This window comes from Dromaius novaehollandiae, chromosome 1, assembly GCF_036370855.1.
Source record: "Dromaius novaehollandiae isolate bDroNov1 chromosome 1, bDroNov1.hap1, whole genome shotgun sequence".
Lineage (NCBI taxonomy): Eukaryota > Metazoa > Chordata > Aves > Casuariiformes > Dromaiidae > Dromaius > Dromaius novaehollandiae.
In genome coordinates this window covers 33,008,199-33,026,423 of record NC_088098.1, presented here as the reverse complement: position 1 = coordinate 33,026,423, position 18,225 = coordinate 33,008,199, and the positions used below count along the sequence as shown (strand labels likewise).

At 38.7% G+C, this 18,225-nt stretch overlaps 1 protein-coding gene across 5 annotated transcripts in view; it reads left to right on the top strand.

Moving 5' to 3' along the window:
* The window catches only part of TAFA2 (TAFA chemokine like family member 2), a 197,399-nt gene that overhangs the window by 126,303 nt on the left and 52,871 nt on the right, over positions 1-18,225 (top strand). For all 5 annotated transcript variants that reach the window (XR_003257985.2, XR_010388170.1, XR_003257981.2 and 2 more), the window contains exon 2: positions 15,703-15,809. Coding sequence is in view for 2 of the 5 variants with exons in the window: in XM_026092369.2 (XP_025948154.1) it covers positions 15,704-15,809 (106 nt within the window). In the remaining 3 variants the exon portion in view is untranslated. The remainder of the gene's footprint in view (positions 1-15,702; positions 15,810-18,225) is intronic.

Genomic DNA, 18,225 nt, shown 5'->3' with positions numbered 1-18,225 from the left:
TGAAGAGATCACCCTGCAAGGTCCTTTTGCTATAAAATAATGTTCATTTGATAAAACATAAATAAAAATATTTCTTTTCTTTTTTGTTGTTGATGAAATATGTTTTTGTTTTGGTGCATTTTCTGTTTGCATTGAGCAAAATATTTGACCCCAAACAAGCATTTTATTTCTTTTGCAAAGAGTATAAAATAGCAAAACAAAAGGTTCCCAAAAATGAAAAGAAACAGCTGCTCTGATACTAAATTCTTTCAAGACACAGGTCACCTGGGTTTAGATTTCTCTTTTACTCGAAGGAACTTGTGCATGCTCTGAAGGTGTGAATGACTTGCTCCAGAGATTTTCACTTGATACTTTTTCTGTTTTGTATGGAACATAATCATTCAGAGAAAGACTGACTGAAGTCTGGTGGGTGAGAGATTCAACTAGGAGATGGAATGTATATTTTTGATATGCTGCAATGAATAATTCCAGAAAGAATTCCAGAAATTCCAAAGAATTCCGGGGACAACATTTACTGGAGAAGCTGGTAATAACCTTTATCCAAATAGACTGCATGCTGATTAGGATATTCTTTGGGGAGATGAAGGTTCATATTCCCTCAGGTAGATGACAGACGTAAACCTGCATTCTCCACCTTCTGGATGAGTGACTTAAGCATTGTCCTTAAATTAAAATTCTGCTGTCATGCCCTTCATTTTGTGTATTTAGCTTCATTGATTGTTTTCCTACTCACACCTGTTGGGTGACTTCAGCCCAAATTTCTGCATACTTTTAATCAGCAAAATTGTATTTTCACAGAAAGTAAACTATAGAAACTTTCCTACTTCTAAGAGAAATAAATTCTACCTCTCTTTTAATACAGTTCAGGAGCTGAAAATAAGAGTTAGTCTTTTTTTAGTTGGTTTGGGCTGAAGTTCCTTTCTGGATTTGAACTTTGTCAGAATGTTGTGGTTCTTTGATCTCAAGTTTTAATTTGGGCTCATTTTTATTTTTATCCACTACCTTTCAGATCAGTAATGCATATATACCTATAGGCATCATTCAAGCTAGAAGACAACATTAATAAAACTTAGCATTTATATTGCATTTTCATTTTCAAATAGTGTTTGGCAACAATCACATATAGAGGAACATGGCAAAATAGAAAAAAAATTACTGAGACCCAGAAAAGAACTTTTTTTGTTGTGGAGGCGTCTTCCCTTACTGCTTGCAGATGAGTATTTCTGAACTGCAGCCATCATCAGAAATCTTCTGTTTATCTTTTGCCTCACATAAAAGATTTTCATTATAGCTGGACAAAGAATTGATATTTGATGAGCTTAGTCTGCCTGCGAGAACATTGCAGACACATACTAGTTTGTATTTATGGGAGCAATACATTTTCCTTGAGTTGCTTTTCCACTACAGGCCATTGTTTGTTCACATTTATTCTTTGCACATCTTGCAGTTAATGAGATGATGAATGGTTTGAGATGACTGGTAACCTTTCAGGTCATGGTGCACAACTTAGGTTCACCAGCTCCATTATTTCTTAGGTGAAATCCAATGGAAATACAAGATTTGAAAATGATACCAGTCTCATTTAGTTGTGCAAAGAAATGTCCTTAAGACACTTACTTTCTTTTAGCTGGATTATGTTCCTACCTGTTCTACTGAAGAAACTTGAATTGCCATAATCAAAAATAATATATTAAACTGGGTGTACAAAGGCAGCCCAGTTACCACTGAAAGTACTGGAATACAATAATGTAACAATTTCATGGCTCCTATTTTTCAAGTTTAAATTATAGAAATATGTCCATGCAAATTCATTATTATTCCTGCCATTCACAGGAGACTGAGCCTTAGGATTTGAGTTGGACAGTGAAAACAATATATGTATTTCTGTGATTCCAACAAAAATGGGAGAGGCAACTTCCATTATTCTATTAATAATAATAATAATAAAACAAAGCAGAAGAAAGTGAAAGAAACTGTTTTATTCAAATTAATCAAGGAAGCTCAGTCAAAATCCTGTTTCAGGTATCAGACATTCACAATTATATTTTAAGTGGCTGCAGCAGTCACATTACAGTCAACAGGTTTCTGAACTTCTAATTTGCTGGAAAGATGTACCCTGGTAAAAATCATCTTGCTTGTTCTTTTTGAAATGACTGATAGATCTGATTTATAAGGATACATTTATTTTCCTTTATCTTCATTATTCCATTTATCTTAATGGATTTTCATTTAAGCTGTGTATTTCTGCAGTAAATACTTTTCTTAGTTCAGGCTGCACTTTTGAATTCACTTGTGGGCTAACATGTCGTGACCTTGAAATATCAATTCCATGTTTCTCTGTGAAATTTCTACGTGTACACAAGGAAATGAGGGAAAAGTCTCCCTTTCTAGCATTTGTGACTTGTTTTATACAAACTCTTTCTATTCTCACTTGGGCATTCGGGTTAATTAGACATGAATGACAATGATGTAAGTGAATTTATCATAATTAATGTAGCTATCCAGAATAAATTTCCATGCAGCATCTGTGATAATTTGAACAAAGAAAGAAGCATAAAATAAAAATATAACCTCCACTGCTTATTTTCAAATCAAAAATTTGGCAATACTTGCTGAATATGACTGTCCAGAAATTTAGGTTCATCTTTCTCAAATTCTCAGGAATTTAAAATAATTCATGAAAATAAATCCTCTTGTTTTGCAGCCTTTATAAATCACATTTTATCTGCAACTACAAAGGATAATTAAAATTGCAATTCTTACCTAATTATTGAGTTCTTAAAGCTTTCAGAGAAACACTAAATATTAAAAGAATCAAGAAATCACTGGGGAAAAGTTGTACTTGCTTCACTGTACAATACGTTACTGAAATGGAAGCCCATTGTTAGCAGTCACAACTGAAAATTATGCAGGAAAATATACAAAAAGCAAGCATCCTTTATTGCATCAGTGTCATAAGAACAGTTGTCACCTTTTACTGGCACCGACTGTCAAAAATGGAAGGTGGATAGCTGTTACAGTGAAACAAAAAGAATTAATTGACACAGAAGGAAATACACATTGGCTTAGACTGTGCTTTGGTTCTCGTCAAGTTGTGAAGACTGCAGTGATTTCTCAAAATTTTAACAGCATACAATGAACTGCTGATGTTAGTATCATGCATATAGTACCCTACAAGTCTGGAAAACACATAATCATTTCCTTTGGTGGTAAAAGCAGTATCTGTAACTGTGCCATAACTGAAATGGCATGAAAATATTATTACATCATTTTTTTTCCTTGTACATTATATATATATATATATTATACTTGTCTGTGTTCTAATCAACTAAAATCCTCCCTTATTAAAATTAAACCTTGATTTCACAACAGCACCATTCTAAGTCTTTCTATCTTACCATTTTTCTTTAGAAATTTGGGTTATTTGCTGCTCTTTTTCATTTACGGCTCTTCCTGTGTCATGCTAGCTAATTACCATTCTTATTGAAAGATACTTTTCAAGTCTTGTGCATTTAGAGAATAATGCTCTCTCTTTGTATAGGAGAAACATAGAAATCTTTTATATAGATGGCAGTAGGAGAATTCTAGTAGTCTCTAGGACACTTGTATGGTACCAAATTTAGATTGTTACTGACAGCAAAATAGGCTTTACTTGGCTTAGTTCCTAGACAGTACCAGTTAATTGTTATACAATGAAGACTGAAAAAAATCAAAAATAGCTCTATTTAATTATAAAGACTACAAACACTGGATATAAACCCCTTCTTTTGAAATGAAATGCATAGAATCCTTGTGTCTAACATTAGCCTTGTTAGTGCAATCATTATGAAAGTATAATGACATAACCCTCTTTGATAACAAAATACAAATGAAAGTAAATAATATTTTTGTTCCACTGAGCATGAATAAGAATGCAAATGAAGAGTTTGTTAGAACTAGTTAATCCTCTTGTAAATGTGGTAACATCTGAGGATTTTCTCAGCCAAAGTTGTATTAAGGAACAACAACAAAAAAATCTTGGGTCAGATTTAATTTACTCTAATAAACCTCCAATTCAAGGACAGTTTGCATTGCTAGACTGGAGTAAAAGAATTTTAATCTAATTATGACTATGAGCTTTTTTTGGGGGGGGGGGGGTATGACATGCACTTGGGCTCAGCCTTCACCTCAAGTCCTGTCTGTAGGGCGCCGCGGGGGTCGAGGGCTCCCTGGGGCCGGCAGCGGATGCTGGCGGGGCTGGGCAGGGCCCATCCTCACAGGGGCCTGGGTCACCGCTGCGGGCCGGGCCGGGGTTGGGGCCACCCTACCGCGTCCCCCCACCCGTGGCCGCCCAGGAGCGATGTCTGCACCGCTGGGAGAAGGAGCCGGCCCTGGGCGACGCCGGCCCTGAGCCCTGCGGCCAAACCCCCGCGGAGGGCATCCCCAGGGCCCTTACATCTTTGAGGACTGAAATTTGTTACGCTTTCTGTAAGGAACAGAGAGTTGCCTCCATGGCAGCTCCTGCCTGTGGTTCTCTGTTGTTCATCTGTCAACCCCCACCTCCTGAAGCATGGCTTTGGGTAGATACCACACTCGGGGAAAACCTGTCGGTGCTACAATAGGTGGGAATGGCAGGCACGGAGCCAGTAAAGTATCCAGTTTCTGCCAGTTTTACAATGAAACGTACCTTCCTTTCACAATGGAATTGCTTGTAGATTAGGCAGTACTCAGCATGAAAAAGGACAGCAAAGCTCTTGTCTTTAATTTTCTGTATTGAAAGACAAGGGATTTGCTGTGTTACAAAAAGGAACAATTCACCGAGTAATTTGCAGTTATTTATTCTATACTTTATGTTCTAAATTAAGGGGATGTGCTGCAAGTAGCTGCTCCTTGATTTTGGCAAGCAAGCTGCTCTTCCCTTTGCTGTAGTGTCATGTTGGGAATAGTGCCCTAAAATGCAGATCGGAAGATCTAGGTTCCACTTTTAACTCATTGGAGGACCTCCTGAGTGACACACAAGTCCCTTTTCACCTGCCTTTAATGTCTGCTGAAAATGCTTTTGAGTTTAATTGTGACCAAAGGGCAGCTTCGGAGCACATTGGGTGCGCTCTTGGAGCTCATCTTCAGGTTTATTTTCATCCGAAAAGAATTCAGTTCATGTGCTCCAGAATTGTTCCATGATGTGAACCAAAGCATAGTAAATGGAGACAACTGGGAAACTGGTTTCAAAAGTGTAGTCTGGATCCAAACTTAAATGCTGACATAGATACACTCCTAAGAGTCTCTGATCCAGGGAACCAGAAAAACACATTATTATATTTATTGATTTGTGTTATCATTCACATACTTTCTGCTGTTGTGTTACACTCACAAACTCCAAGCTACTTATCATGTAGCAGGAAGGTGGGTAGAAACTTTAAGGATGCACAGGTTATGACTGGCTTTTAATGAGCTCCTAGCCATATTGAAAGGTCATTGCAAGGTATTCTGGTGATACACTTCCCTGCGTGAAATTTAGGAGAATATATCTCATATAGCTACTGGTACCCTTCAAAAGAAGATATTTGAAAGGAGACTGGAAAATGCATTGTTTTTTTCTAGGAAGACTGCCATTTAGATACTTCGACCATCCTTGAGCAAATCCTGATCTGACTTGAATTTGTTCCTAGCAAGCCACAGCTGGAATACTGAAGATTCTTCAGTATCAGCTGTTAATTAATATTTTATTATTTCACAACACTGATGAGGAAGCAGATTGAGAGGAAACTGGAAAGTTGTGTGGCATGTAGCATGGTTCTCAAGACAGCATTGATTATTATAGTCTGTGTGACAGGTCAGGTAGCATATCAGGGCCAGACAACCTAATGTTTGATAAAATCCTGTGCACAGACAGAATACTTATCTACCGGTAAGTTAAGAATTCAGATTTTCCTTGTGTGCCCATGTGGGCGTACCTCTGTTGAGTACAAGGCTCTGTATCTGCATATGCTGCCTGACTTCATGTTCTACTTCGCGACTAGTAGTTTAAGGTTGTTTGTGCAGCCTGGCTTGCTTTCTATATCATCTCTCGGCCTGAAAGAGCTTTTTCCCTATGCATTGGCTCTGGAATGGAGATTTTCATTATGTATTAAATCCACCACATGATGTTTTGGGGGAGCCTGGCCCACCTTTGTCCAGCTCTGTTTTCCCTGAAAGCGATGCCTGTGGTGGCTGTGATGAATGAGTACATGTTAGGTCTTGACATTAGAAGGCAGAATGTGTTCCAGCTGTGTTCCAACTAGGTTTGCTCCTCACCAGCAACTCTTCTGTCTTCCTAGTGCATTATGTGTGCTCTCAGGGCTATTTTGGTCACCACACAAGCTGGCTTCATATTTTTCTGTGATTTGAGCAACCTGTCATTTTTGATTTACACTTGAAACTTTACCTTAAAGTGTGGCCCAAAATGTGTAGGAGTCAGATATAAAACATAGATTGGGCTCAGACATGCCTATAATTTGTCAGAAGTGCTACCCTGTCTATTGCCAGATACAATTGTCATGAAAATAGCAGAGGTGAACTTAGTCTGAGTCTTACTTCTCTGTTCATCCACAGAGATCTGTCACAGTGTTTCTTGTCAGAAAAATTCTTTGGAATAACAAAATTTAATCTTCAATTGGGAAGTCCAACCCTAAAACTGTAGTAGTAGTAATCCAAGCAGTCCATATGAACATACTACACTTCAGTCTGGCAAGACCATGTAATATAACCAAAGCAGTACATCCACATTCTTGCATATGTGTAAGATTCCCCAAATTAATCCTCCAATATTCCTTGAAAGACATTCTGCTTAGGATGGTAGTCATTTTAAGCAGATTTAGTAATATCAGAAATTTAAATTCCATGAATTTACATACTTAAAAATACTTTTAGTTTGGACTCAAATCCTTCTGTTTCTTTTAAACATCTAAAAATGTTTAGTTAATTCCTGGAAGCACATAGTTTTTGTTTTCTACATTTTTGCCCCTGAGGAAAACAGGACTACTTCATATCTTGATCATTTTGCTGTTTGCCAGTTTCCATGTTTCCGTGATGTCAATGTTAAAACCAATCCGTTATCACAATAGGAAGATTTTCAATTTAAAGTAAGACTGATGGAAAAGAGAGTGAGCTCGAAACAAAGCAAGGGAGTGTTAATCATAGTACCATCGCCCGTGTTTACCAGTGTGACTTTAATTCATTGAAGCCTAATACAGTTTCAGTACTGAATGGTCCACCAGCACAAGGACTGGGACTATTTGGGTCATAATGTTATGATGCAGAGATTGGAAGTATGCTTTGAACACACTGAAGACTAAGAGGAAAGATATTCGTCTTAATCAGATGTTCATCAGCATAGTCCTACTTCGGTGAATTCAGCTACAGCGCTGGTATGGCTGTAGATACAAGGCAAACATTAAATATAGTAATTCCAGAGGAAAATGGCAGAGCAGAACAGCTAATTGGACTCAAGAGAAATGCCCAAATAGTTCTGAAGTTGTAGCTTAAGATCCACATGTGACATTTTAATAATTTTTTTATGGAACACAACATGGTGAGTTCAGGCCATTAATGGGGATATTTGCAGATGTTGTGCATAGGATGTCAAAGAAAGAAATGCTGTGACTTTTGTTTTTTTAAGGAGCATGACATGGCTTGGGGAAAAAAAAACTATACTAATGCACTGGGAAAGGACTGCTTTACTGTTTTCTTCTTGAAAAAAGCAGCACTTCACTTCCCGTACTAATTTATGAAAAAGGGACCATGACATTGACATTTGCTTTGCTCCACAAGCCAGGGTCTTTCACTCTCCTGCTGCGGTAGGGTCCGTTTCTCTGATCACCACAGAAGATGATCCCCAAAAGTTTTCCAGATTCAGTTTCTCTTTCATGAATATGATTGACTAGAATTATACAGATAATTCTAGGTGATAGTTTAAGAAACTGCACAATCATTCTTTTCTGTCTTTATTAGAAGTATATCATCTATTAATTTACAATCATCTGTTAATTTACAGGACTTGCCTTTTTCACAGCCACCACATATCACATTCATACTGCTGTATCCCTGGTGATCAAACAGTATAAGCAAGCTACTCTTTACCACAGTTATTTCAAATGATGAATTCCCAACTTGTTGCAGAAATGGTATTAATCTCTGATACACCTTTTCAGTATTACTTGCTGTTATCGCACCTGGATCCACCTTTCAATCTTGTAGTAATCCACAGAGTCTCCAGCTTAATGTATAAGTTTTGGAGTGGCACTGTATGAAAAGCTTTATCTAAATCCAGACAAATTACATCTACTTCATTTCCTTGTCTAGAAAGTCAGTTATCTTACCAAAAAAGCTGTCAGGTTAGTCTGGCACAATCTACCATTGGAAAAACTGTGCTACATTTTATCCTACGTTCTATTTACTTCTCTGTCTTTTATTTATCTTTTTCTTCAAAGATTGCTCTGAAGTCTTACAAACCAAAGAGGTCAGACTAAGGGGCTTAAGCTTGCCCAGATCATTTTTGCCCTTGCTTTAAATATGGGCACTTCAGTTGCCACTCACTGCTAATATTTGATACTCTCTCTGCCTTGATAGATTAGGAAGCTTATCTCTGCCACTGTAATAGCATTTATGAAATCACAGTATACTTAGTGATTCAGGTCTCATTGAGACATTTTGTTCAAAGCTCATCGAGCTGCTATTCTTTTTTTTTTCTTTCTGTTAAAGTTTTGATATAGTAGTAAGATGTGAATGAAGAAATTTAAATAACCATCTGCAAAAGGATCACATGTAAGATATGAGCAAATACTACTGCTGTGATGATGAAGTGAGTAGATAGTACCCCCTACAACTTCAAACCCCTTAAGCACTGGAATGGAGAATGAAAGATTTTAAAGTGGCATAATAGTATCAGAGAAAGTTATGTGAATTGGAGCCTAAGTTCCTTCTAACATTGAACTCTTAATTGTGAGACATTTTACAAGTGTCTAGAACATCACTGGGCAAATTAGAGATGTTGGAATATTTTGGATTTTTAAATATTTTGTAATGCTTTATGTTAGGTACTTAAAAGCATGCAGAAAAAAACTTATGTGCAGGTCTGATGCTGGATCACTCTTCATTTTATTCCTACATTTTCAGAAATTTATAAAAGTACAGAATCTAACCCCACATAAAAATTCATGGCATTTTCTTCCTGTGTATTTGATGATGTATCAGCATCAATGTGCATCAGATGAACACTTTTTTACCAGTCCTGATGAACTGACAAAGAAAGAAATTTTATATATACACAGTTAAATGTTTTTGTGTAGGTTGAGTTGAAGCTGTCTGGGAGGATAGTGCACTTCTTGTTTACTCTTTCTGTGGTTTTTTATTGCTTTCAGTTAGGTGTTGCATCTGAAAATTAATGAAGGTGAAAATTGCAGTCAATTGTGTCTAGAAAGAATTGGTGTTAATCTGGAAGCAAGGGAGATTAACATTGATAGTGGCTTAGAGGGAAAGCCATTCATCAGTATCATCTGAGTTTTCAAGGCAATATCATCACATGTATGGTTATACATGCCCCTTTGGAAGAAAAAAACCTTTCTCCTAGAATCTCAGTAAAACACCTATGGGTTTTAGCTGTGAGGCTGTATGTAGCTAGGTCCCTAAAGCATTTTATACCTCTCGCATTTTAAGAGCCCTGCTTATCAGATTTTTGGAACAATAATATATACGTAAATTTTGCATCCAGTAGTGTGAGATACTGTAGGCATATGCAATTACTTGTATGTGCTTCTGTTTGCAGTATATAAAGTAAAAGGTTTTTCTTTCCTGCATATTTTCATATATTTTGTTTCTTTAATTTTTTAGATATTTGAGATATTTTCCTTTTTCAAAACTGTCCCTTTTCATAAAAGCACACTCTCTAATAGGTTTTCAGGAAAACCCATGTTGTGTACATTGATCTCTGTTTAGGAAAGTATGTGCTTAACTTTAAGTATGTGCTGAAGTCACACTGATTCCAATGAAAGATGAGTATCATCTTGCATGATAATCATATGCTTAAGTACAGTCTTGAGGATGGATTCATTTGTCTTGGTGTCTTGAGTCTTCACACAGTAACCTTTTAAAAGCCCCGCTTATGGCATTAACCCTAAAATTCTGCATCCCGTGTCCACTGGTACACACTGCTGCTGAGAGTAGCTATGACAATATTACTTGCATTGATCTGCCAACAAGCTTTTAATTATTTCTGGCTATTTCTTGATAGCATGACTCAGCTTCCTCGTGCTTCTTATTCTGCTATTAAAGAATCCAAACTGGTAAATGATATTTTTTTGAAAAAACTCCCACCACTTTTGCTTTGACATATAGAGATTTCCTGTGTGACTCCTATGCAAGACTTGTGTGTTTTACTAGGTTAAATGCCTATTTTCTTTTGTTTCTTAGCCATCTAGATCAAACAAAGCAGCTTCTGAGAACAGGTCTGTGTTTTTCCCCCAGCTTCATTTCAGAACCAGAAGGTACTTTGTGTCTGTTACAGGCTGTGATGTATGAAGCAGAAAGAAGATTGATTTTCACAAGCTACTTTGTACCTGAAGTAATGAAAGTGGCAAATTACTTGTTCACTGAGCAAACATGACAGGAATGTCATAGAGGGAATTTATATATATGCAAACACATAAGGGTCACATAGGTGTTACTTTTACAAAGTGACCTTATCCACCAGAGGGGCACTTTTAAATCTGCATTAGCTTACACAGGAAAGGCTAAATAAAGCTGCAGATACCTGCATTGCCTGGGATTTAAAAACCAAGACAACTAATACATAATGTAAGATTCAACACAGCACAGAACATAGTTTAAATAGCTGCATTATTCCTCTACAAGAGACTTGGGGTCAGAATTGATTGCTACTACTCATTTAGGGTTTCTCTGAAGTAGAAAATAAAATAGCAGTTGTAAAAAGAAAAGAAAGAGAATTTGGCACTAATTTTCTGTCAGAATTTTTTGTGTTTCTTAAACATTTAATAAGGATTCAGCAGAGAAATAGGCATATACTTCTCTTTGTGAATATGTGCATTCACAGGGTATATATGTTTGCAGAAGGCAAATGGATCTTACTGACACTGAAAGTTTCTAAATAGGTAAAGCAGGAACGAATGAATGCTAAAAAGCTTCACAGAGGCTGATGTTTATTAAAAAAAAAGAAAGAAAAGGAGAAACAGAGAAAAATAACTTTAACTCCTAGGAAACCTGTGAGAATTTTATTTGTATTTAAGCCCTTAAAGGAAGAATGAAAGCTATTATTTTCTTACATTCTTTTCTTTTCCTCATCAGTAAAGATTATATGTGGTTATGCTTCACTTTTAAAACAGGAAAGCAGGGCAGTTTAATGCTGGCCATACAGTGTAAGGTAATTCCCCTGTGACTCTGCTCTCTTTCTGAACTGTTGGGAAGGTGACTGATTGCAAGCACAGCGGCACAGAAGGAGGAAGGTAGAAACTCAGAAGCTCCTACGAGAGAGGATTTGTTGCTGCATCGCTGCAGTGAATATTGAGGATACACACCTGCACGTGCCGGTTTTAGCACAGCTGAATAGCTGGGCCGTGTCTGCTGCTGGGAGAGGTCGGCAGGGCTGTGAAGCAGCGACCAGGAGAGCTTGCACACACCTATTAGTATATTCGCAGTTTGCTTTCCATGAGCCACTGGGGACAGGGCGAAGCATTTCTGCTGACACACCAATCTGTGAAGCTTCTCTGCAGCGTCAGATGCATTTTCACCCTGAGAAAAAATCCTGTGCTTTTTTTAGCTATTTTTGTCTCTAATCTCGAAAACAGTGTAGCCTGTGATGCGAGAGCACGGATGGGCTCGTGGAGTATGCATTAACAGAAAGGGTGTTCTAGAGCAAAAGCACCGAATCCGATGAATGTATTGACTGTGTGATGGTGTAAGTGAAGAGCTGGTCACAGTGCAGTCATCTCATTCGCCACCACTGGCTTGGATGATGCTGGTGTCTTGTCTTTTGTTTCATTTTGCATGTGTGCCTGAAACCACAGAACAAGCTACCTTTGCTTTCTCTTGCCTCTAAGCACGCTGGAAATGAACTCAGACATGGCAGTCCCTCATTTCCTTGTTTGAGTGAAAATGCTGAGAATTCATTTGGTTTATTTCCAATATTTGCGGGTTAGAAACTGAAGGAGATATTTTTTATGCATAAAATTTATGCTTTTGTGTACATCTGCTTTTCAAATATAAACATTTCCTATAGCCTGGCTGTTCTCATTTTTGATCTCCTGTGTCTTGCGTGGCGTTGTTGAAGGCTGTAAGGATCGCAGCAAGGGAAAGCTTCTGAAGAAGGGTAGGAAAGGAAGATGTCTCACAGGGAAAACCATTCAGGTTAGTAGCCATAGTTTGTCTGTGCAGCTCTGCATCACCTCTAGGAAAAGCAGACCTCATTTCAGGCCTCATTTGTTCTATTTAACACAGCCTGTTATGTTAGTGTAATAACAGTATGACGCAGAGGAGCACTGGTAATGAACTGAATTTCCTGGATCCACTTACCTGACATGGCGCAGGGTTGCAATAGGCTAATAGTTACGTTCCAAACCTGAGGTCAAATGCTTTTCAGTTTCAGTGCCTTCTCAGTGCTACACCTTGGGCTGCTTTGGAAATCCACACAATAATAATCAGCATCGCAGTTTGGAAGTCCAGATAGTAATGCACACACTCAGATACTGGCTGTGTCTCAAAACCTCAGTGATTTTTGGCATTTATGATCACTTCTTATCTAGCTGGTTGCCGGCTTTGCTGTTGACATGAATCTGTCCCACCTCCTTGAGTATCTCTGAGCACAAATCCGTCATTTTTTATTTCCATGGCTGTGTTGCTCAAGTGTGGCTTCTGCCTGTGTGCCAGCACTGCCAGGAGCATTCTCCCTTTCTCAAGGAGCTCCATACCTGGTTTTCGTCCGTGCAGCTGCCCGTCTGTTCCTGGACTGAGCATTGTGAATGACCCACACGCACAACCTCAGGTCTAGTGCTATGCTGCATAGTCAGTTTGAAACTTGCCCTCATCTCCCATTTTCCTCTTCCAGCTGCTGCATGTTATAAGTGGTTTAACCACTGAGAGATTGTTTTTGTACTTCTGCTGATGGCCGCTGAGTCCCAATCTAGAACTGCTACTTTTACTGACTTTTCTGTTAGCCTGTCCAACTGTGCCTATTAGGGGACAGCTAAAGGACAAAGTTATGATTTATGTTCTTCTAAAGGTAAATTCAATGAATAAGTAATGCAGAATAGTGCAACAGGCTTGAGGTGCAGAAAAGATGTATTGTTTTCTCAGGACTGGAAAACCTGGCAATGGCAATGGTCCTGGATTTGCTGCGTCAGAGCTGAAACCCTTCCTTTAGTGGACAGCACAGCCCTTTCTAGATTCAGTGCTGACTTACCTCTGTCTGTTGCACTGGGCTATGGGCAGAGGTCTCTCCTCACTCTGCCGCTGCCCAGAGGGGCTGCTGTTCACAGTCAGATAGGCTGGCTTTTTCTCTTTGCTCCTGCTGCTACTGTTTTTCCTTGTATATTTGCATTTTCTGCTGTATGCTTGCAGCCAGTCTCGTGGCAGAGCAAGTGAATCTGGTAACAGCAGAGAGTACAGGAAGGAACTGCATTAGAGTCTACTTTGCTTAATGGTGCGTCCCCCTGGGTTTTGAGTAGAGTTGGGTATGTGAGGAAGAAAGACTTGATTTTAAGGAGAAATGACTTGGCACCAGCACAATAACAGGTGTACTAAAAGAATCTGGGAGTGAAAGAGTTAAATTGTATCCTGTTCACAGAGGCGGCTGTGAAACAACATATGCTGAATGTGCACTTCAGTTCAATTTTTTTGTTCTTATTTACAATGACAAATAACGTGTTTCCTTTTAGCTTTGAGTACTTCATAACCCTGGAGTTGATGATGAATATGCAGTTTACACTAAAGGAACTGGAATCATGGTGCAAGAAGGCATGACTCGTTATGGTTCGCAGAGCGCTGTGACCTCTGCAGTGATTATTAATCAGTCAGACTTTCAGGGACATATCCACAATCCCAGATATAGCACTTGCTTACTCCTCTCTATTTTTTACCTGATAACTGTGATATATGGACCTCTGGAAAATACTCCTGTCAAAGTATATTGGATTCTGTTTGCTCTGAAGTCAGATGTTAAGGGGTTTGGTACACTCCTCAGTGGCTTGTTAATTTGAGTCATAGTGTTTTGTTACACACAGCCTGGTGTGGAATCTCACCAGTGTTTGACAAGCTCGCATCCATCTCCCGAAGGCAAGGTTGACAGTTCTGGGGCAAGTGGTCTGATTATGAGTCTTGGGTGGGGGTGGAGGGGGCTGCCTCACCAAGGTGTCCTCTTAGAAAATATTTTGCTCAACGGAAAGGAATTGCTCTGCAGGAATGAAAAGAGATTTGGGACTTCGAACAGACCACTGGTTAATTCTGCATTATAGCACAGTCTGCCTTTCGCAGAGTTTGTGGTTGCCTAAGATAGTGTTGTATATCAACAGAGCAAAAGAGAGAAAAAGAGATACTCTTTTTAATTCTTGCTGGCTTCTTATGAATATAATAGGAAAGAAATGTGTAACTTTATCGCAAGTTTTTTTTCTGCTCAGGAGAAGGCAGCCTAGCTTGAGGCACTGTAAAGTGGCAATAATTTTGTTCAAGTGATCAAGTTTGCAGCTTTTCTAGTGTAAGTGATGTGGAATAGGCATCCCCATCCTATTGACCTATCAGCAGAAACGTGACCATCCTGCAGAACTGTTTCTTAGCCAGCTCCCTAGGGCTCTTCTATAGAGAATGAAAAGTGAGAGAAGGTTTCATCATTATTATACCTCTGGCCACCCTCTGCAGAACTGTAATCCTTAAGCACTAAAGCCTGTGTTCCTGAACTTGTCTTTTTGGCAGGTGGAGAGGCATTTTGTCCTTGAAGTAGGTTACTGAGAAATAATCCACGTTACCTTCATGGTGGTTTGTTGACACAGTGACATCACTGAGCAAGATGAGGGTAGCTGTGCACAGTGAAGGTAGCCTTTGGTGCAGTAAATCAAATCTTTTCGTCACCTTTTGGATAAGCAGGAGAGGGACTTGTGAATCTTCCCTGTTTGGGGTCATGTTTCCACACCACTCATATCTCCCTAGCAGGATTTTGCTTGTGGATGGGTTGGTATATGTGCTGGAGGTTCTAGTCGAGTCCATCATCTGCTTGTGATGTGTGGCTAGAATCCAGAAAGAGCTGCAAGCCCCAAAGCTAAAAGCTCCACTGCATGGAGCCAAGGAGGACCACATCGACCATGGCTGGTCTTGGACGCAGTGGTGGAGCTTCACTGCCCAACACACCCTACTGCGTACCTGCATGGATGCTTCCTCCTTGACAGCTTTTCTATTGCTGCATTTCTTTGGAGGCTGCTGTGGTTATGAACACTGCTTGCGCCCTGGTAGAAACCTGAAGCATTGAGGTATTAAATACTCTAGGTACTGACTTAGAGTGTGGGGGAATGCAGACAGACCAGGGAAAGAGGTAATACTGATGCTGTATGTGACATACCTTGCTTAGAGCTAAGCAGAAATCAAGGCTTAGGGATTGTCAAACAGGTACTTTTCAAAAGCACTGAATTCCTTTCAAATTAAGAAATTTTTTTTTAAAAAATACTTATTTTTGTATATTTTTATTTTCAGGATGAATAAGAGATATTTACAGAAGGCAACAAAAGGAAAACTGCTAATAATAATATTTGTTGTAACACTGTGGGGGAAGTTAGCATCTGGTGCAAATCATCACAAAGGTAAGAAATTCTGCTCCATTTTGCTATATTGTTGTATGTGTATCTCCCATCACCAAATTCAGAAGTATCTATTTTATGGGACCTGTATTTCCTTATGCTTGTTTGTGACTCCTGGTACTGGTCCACAAACCAGTGTCAAGGGAGGAGAGTTTTCAGTGAATAGTATTTTTAAAATTTCCTGAGAATTTAAATATATCAGTCCAGTTTTCAGCATTGTCTGATTTTAGCATCTTGGTCATTTTTTAATGCTCATGCAGTTGAAGCGATGGTAAATTTGACAGTAAAAGAGGATGGTAAAGTTGAAAAAACAAATAATAAAAAAACACCTCTCTCCTAAAAAGAGATACATCAAATAGCACATATATGTGCTGCAGATGAATTCCTGGAATGAATCTTGGAAGCAAACCATCTTTAGTATCACGAATGCTAGCTACTGTATGTGGAAATCTGTCAAGGGTAACTTTGTGGAGAATGTGTGCTGAATACGGTTGTCTGTTTCATCACTAAAAAAAGACCCTTGCTTCCCGGTGTTGCCTGTCACCCTGTGCCTGCCGGTGCTTTATTCCTAACACTGGACCAGCAACTCTAGTAACTTTGACAATGTGGGATTTGTTTCCTTCTGGCTCTTCCAGCCCCTAAAATGTGTATATACAAGGCTTTACAGTTTCTAGAAGCTTGTAAAAAGCTCTCCTTTTCTATTTTCTTTCCTTTTGTGTGTGTGTGTGTGTGTGGCTGTGGGCCCCTAATGCAAGGAAAAAGCTCCCGAGATTCTTGAATGAATGTCTTCTTGTAGGCAAATATAACTTAAAATGTGATGTGCAGTATAATTTGATTTTGAAGTTCCCTCCTCATCTTCATCTAGTGTCTGTCGACTGTTCATTCTCCTGTTCCAGATCGGAATAAACTGCATCAGCTTGAGTAAATCAAGTGTGGGACATGAACATTACTGAGAGCCAAGGAGTTAAATATTAGGGAATGATGCTAATAAAATAAGTCAGTCCATCTCTCTATGTTAATTTACATTTTATAATGTTCCCTCCGATGATAGGATTTTCTGAGCAGGTATTTTATATATCTATCTGCTGGATGTTTTTCTGCTGTGTGGAGATATTTTTCTTTGAGATACCTCGCTGATTAAGGACTTCAGGATGTAGAGGCTCTTTCCACAAAATCTCTTGTGAGTTGTGATTTGGCTGCAGACAAAACAGGTTCTGATGTGATGCTGCAAGCCACCGAAGGTGGGCATCGTGCCAGATAGGAACCGTGCTGACACCCTTTACTCAGCCTGTTACCCCTCGGAACGAGAATATGGATTTGTACTGTGGCTCACCAGTTTGGTCGTCCATTGGAAAAGAGCCAAGGTATCTCAGCCTGGATTCGGAATTCTTTTGTCTTTGATTATCTTTCTTTAAAAATCAAAAAGCCCATGTCCAGATCATTTTGATTCCATCCACAAAGGCTGGCCAAGCTGTGTTTGCCTCAAGTGAATTTAAACTTTGCCAAACTGTTTGCCCTTCTTTTTGAAAAACTGGTGAATAAAACCTGTCACCTAGTATTTCGTGGAAAAATGATAATCTTTGACTTTTGACTTTTGAGGGAATTAGTGCTTCATAACTAAGAATCAAATGATCCCCTACCAGTTTTAGCTTTCCATATGTATTCATGCAGAGGGAACCCCAGCAGAGCTATACTATTTATTATCTGGACATTACTTGGCATTTTGAGCCCCAGCCTTAGAGCAGAAATAACTTGAAAAATATTAAATTTGATGTTTCTAGATTAAAGGTATGCACACAAGTCCCCCTGTAAAACCAGCTTACTAGCTCTAGGGACTTCTTTGTGTTCCTACAGGTTAACAAAAGCTTTGGTTCTTCTTTTGGTTTAAGTTATAACTTTTCAGGCCTTCAGCAAAAATATATGAAGAAGTCTTGCAGAGAAAAATAAAAAGAAGAAACATGACTTGAGTGTTTAATTTAGAAAAGCAACTATTGTACATGTTTGGGTTCTTTTAGAAAGAGAAAATATGCAGAAGGATATGGCTTGTGGATTTAGTAGATCTGCAGAGCAGCTGCACTCATCATATATGAGGGGATTATTTTAAGGCGCAAATCATAGTTAGACAGCTCAACTACCATTCATTTTAGAAGAAACTGGGAGTTAACTTCCCATTGTGCCAAAGAAAATCTTCCCCCTACTCTACTAACAGAAAAGGAGCTAAGGTGCAGTCAAGAGCTTGACACTCTTCACCTTTGAATACAATTTCCAAATACTGAGAAAAGTGAGAGTTTCTTCAGTGATAATTATCCCTTGCATTATTAATCTTAATTTACAGCAGTCCCTACTAACATATTGACATGACAAATTCTAATGACTTTGAAGGAGCCCCTACAATTTCATAGATCAATAATCTACATTT